General features: G+C 40.1%; 1 protein-coding gene across 3 annotated transcripts in view; it reads right to left on the bottom strand.

The window, feature by feature from the left end:
* The window catches only part of MTRR (5-methyltetrahydrofolate-homocysteine methyltransferase reductase), an 85,666-nt gene that overhangs the window by 39,807 nt on the left and 41,799 nt on the right, over positions 1-4,060 (bottom strand). For all 3 annotated transcript variants that reach the window (XM_019521070.1, XM_019521069.1, XM_019521065.1), the window contains 2 exons: positions 3,009-3,131; positions 949-1,102 (listed from right to left, as the gene is read on the bottom strand). In XM_019521070.1, coding sequence (XP_019376615.1) covers positions 949-1,102; positions 3,009-3,131 — 277 coding nt within the window. The remainder of the gene's footprint in view (positions 1-948; positions 1,103-3,008; positions 3,132-4,060) is intronic.

The following is a 4,060-nucleotide window of genomic DNA, read 5'->3' as shown; positions in this document are numbered from 1 at the left end:
TCATGGGGCCTGCCCCGCTGCCCCTTGACCATGCAAGTGGCCCTCCTCTGGACCCTATCGATGCTGGCCACATCCCTCTTGAAGTGTGGAGCCCAGAACTGGACACAGTACTCCAACTGTGGCCTGACCAATGCTGCATATAGGGGAAGGATCACGACCCTGGACCTGCTTTTCCCTTGGGTAGTACTGAATTTAGTCTTTGTGAAAGGTGCTAAATTAACAACTCACAATATGATGATAGTATATTTCTTACTGATGCAAAGGGCAACGGCAGACTGGGCAGCTGAATGTTAAGGCTACTTTCCCCAGCCTACAAGCAGGCTTCAGGCATGACTAGGAGGAACGAACTCATCCTGTGGAGTGTGAAATCAGTTAAGTGAACAGGAAGACAACATCTTGAGGCCTCAAGCTGTAGCTAAGTTGAACTATATGTGGCTGTTCCCCTTCTAGAACACCCAGGGACTTCCTGGCCACAGGTGAATCCCCCCACAGGTACAACATAGCAGCTTCACTGTCTGTTCACACCCGCAGTGGAGCAAAAAAGCTGCCATATTTGGGTGGGATCAGGCAAACTATTTATTTCTATTACCATTTCAGAAAACTTATTCCTATTTTTATTAAGAATATGGGCAAATTAAGCTTAAGTTTCACTGTTTACTGGCTGTAATAACCACAGAATGTAAGACTGCATTCACAGAATTGTGAACTGCAAATGCAATCTTACATTACAATGACCATCTCTGGAGCAGGCTCCAAAATCATTAATAGATGGCTAGTAAAAATCAATCAATGTTGTAAGTCCTCTCTGCACCCATGTTGCTTACAGGACCCTAACGTAAAATGATTAAGGTGCCCTAACATTCGGATAAAATAATAATCAACCTAGAAAATTCAAAGCTCTGAAGTTCTAATGAGGTTTTAAAGGGAAAAATAAGCATCATACTTTACCTTTCTTTTTAGTGCCATCCTTAATCTTTAAACAAACAAAGCAGTCTTCCTTTCCTGAAAGACCCAAGCTGAGAAAAAGTTCTTCCACCTCACTAGCATTGTTGGGGCATATTACACAGAAGGCATCTCCAGGCTGATAACAAAATGATGTTTTCTGTTTTAAAATAAGAATTCACCTCTGTAAAACTTGTCAGAAATCATGCCCTATGCCTTCCTCACTTCTACCAAAAGTATTGCTAGTTAAGACTATTACAAGTATGAATACAATGTATTAACTTAAAGTCATGATTTTTTTCTACCTAGCACTGGTGCTTAGATTTCTGATGTACCAAGATGTACTAAATACTTAAAGTTTACTTTCAAGTTTAAAAACTTGCTAATTAGGAGATCTTGTCTCTGACTAGTCTTAGTGCTTTTCAAGTACCTGAGAAGCCCAGTTAAGCACTATAATTGGGGGGAAGGTATTTTAAAAAGGATTTTAATACACAAAAGCCCACAATTAATTAGTTACATACTGTTTTCTTATGACATGAATTAACACTGAATCTATATAGTGAACCAAATACTTATAGGAATGTGGCTATCACTAAAAGAAAAATAGCTGGTTCAGAAAATTAGCACAGTAAGATTAAAACTCAGTCAAAATTACAGGTAAGCTCAGATCTCAAAATATAAATCAGAGGTGCCAGACCAGTGACTCTCAACCAGTGTACCACAGCACCCATACAGTGTTATCACAGTTAGGTTTGCAAATATGATTCATAAGACCAACCCAGAGATGTCAAACAAAAATCCACAGTTGTAGTCTCTCTGAGTTCTCTGCAGCAGCAGAACTCTGTTATTTTCCTATAGTCAAAAACAAGAGCTGGCATTTTCTAAGGGGTGCCTTGAGCCAAAAAATAGGTATTAGGACTACTGTGCTAGATTCCCCTAAGCTAACTAAGATGCAAGATGTTAACTGATGGAAATCCAGCAGGCAATATCCAAAGCATGGGTATATACACAGGTAATGTGGAAACCAAAATATTTTAGTTGTTGGTGATTTGTAAGATGCACCTACAACAAAACAACCTGACTCAGGAGTTCTAATCTCCTGGATGCATGTGTAAGCCATGCACATACAAGAGTAAATGCACAAGCTACCATGGGTGCCTACCTGTCTGGGAACAAATAATAACTAAAAACAACTGACTGTTAACAATTTAACATAATCAAATGGTGGCCAAAGAAACTGCCTAATGAAAAGAATACAAGCAAAGCCCCCTAGGGTTAGCTACAGACCCGAATAAACAAGGCTATCTTTGCAATAGACTTCTATAGGTTGGTTGTACGGAGCATGTTGGAAGAACTGCCCAGTAGAAAGTCACCCTTTGTTTAAAGGCTATGCACATAACAATATTTAGCTTTCCATCTTCAAAACAGCCTAAAAGCACTATCCTTCTCTGATTAAAAGGAGTCTTATTCTGTTTTTACAACCAGGGAAACGGTGTTACACAAAGCAAATCACTGCCAGAGTCAGGATTAGAATGTGGGAATTCCTTGCAACTTTTCTTTCGCATACATTACTTGGGAAACCTGTTTTGTTTTGTTTTTTGTTTGTTTGTTTTTACTTTTTACGCTGTGCCAGTCAGGTTGTTGCTTATGTAGAATGCCTGCCACAACTGACACCCCTGCTTTCCAGGGCATGCTCAAAATTGTATACGAACAAACTGATCTCTCGTTTATTTTTTTTAGCATCCTCTTTCCCTCATGCCCCACATCTCGGTGTCTTGAACCCCTTCCTCTTATCACATTCTCCCAAAAAGGCAATGTTAATGAATTCAGCATGCAAAGCAGAAATGTGAGGTTCTTCTATGACATCCCCATTAACTTCTAGCTTATGTGGAGCTATACCTTCCAATGAGTGAATGGAGCTCTGGATGACAAACCATTGTAGAAAGAGAAGGATGTATTAGTTATTTCAAAAACAAGTAAACAACATTATTTTTAACAGCGTTTTTTCCCAGCCAAAGTTTTCTACTCTTTGTTTCCACCAGCTGAGAAGAAAGCCACCAACTTACTGAAATATCAAGTTCTAGCAGCAATGCTGTTTTTACTGCATCTTCCTTAGTGAGCTGAACTGCTTTAGTCACTGGAACCTCAAAGACTGCTCCCTCCGAAATTAGTGAGGTCAAGCTGGGATCCTGAAAACAAGGAGATAAAAAAAACCAAACAAACTGAAAGAATATGACCAACTGGGTAGCAGCCCATTACAATATGTGTAAATGAAACAAAGCACAATGGTGGGGGAGATCTTTTTGTATTTAATAATTGTCCTACATAGGAAATTCCAAACTGCTGAATAAACTGCACTCTCTATATGCACATAGCATTTCCCCACAGTATTTATTTTTCAATCATGCCTGACTAGGAACAGGTGCATGTAACAAATCGCAGCTGAAGTAGATCTCAAACGCAGATACAACAGCTTCTTTTTTGAAGAGGTGTTTTATACAAAGCCAGTGTTAACAGCGGCAATTGCATCAAAACCTTTTTGAGAAAAGGAGTTATACTACCACAGCTTAGGAATGCAGGAAGTATGAATACAACACATGGTAAAATCTTTCAAGGATTTGAAACCTGGCTATCTAGCATGCTGCTAGGGCTATTGCTGCAGGCAGTTTAAATGGTAAGCTTTAAAAACAGTTGTATTTGTATCTAAGAAGAGTACAACACAGAGGATCAGAATTTAGATTCTGGATGCAGTAGGTCTCCAGGAGCTGGCTACCGTGGAGAAACAGCTCGATGCTGCAGAGAGAAACATGTTAGACAGGGGCATTTGTGCTCCATCGGGGGGGGGGGTTGCACTGCGAAGCTGCATGAGCAGCAACTCCAGTCCATCTCTGTCACAGGCTGCCAAAAGCAGCTCAGGCTCTACCTGATGTTTCGCTCCACCCAGTATCAGCAAGCACCATCCATTATGGTTACAGAAAAGGTAACTGAAAGGGGAAGCTGAAATATCCAACAGGACGTTCCTTCTGATAGAACTGGTTTACTTTTTCTTATTGATAAAAATATCATAGTTTCACAGTTACTAGGGTCGGAAGGGACCTGAGCAGATCATCTAGTTCGA

The sequence above is a fragment of the Gavialis gangeticus genome, unplaced genomic scaffold, assembly GCF_001723915.1.
Source record: "Gavialis gangeticus isolate Ggan-Ray unplaced genomic scaffold, GavGan_comp1, whole genome shotgun sequence".
NCBI lineage: Eukaryota > Metazoa > Chordata > Crocodylia > Gavialidae > Gavialis > Gavialis gangeticus.
The sequence above is the reverse complement of the archived record's forward strand: the minus strand, read 5'-3'. Positions and strand labels throughout refer to the sequence as shown.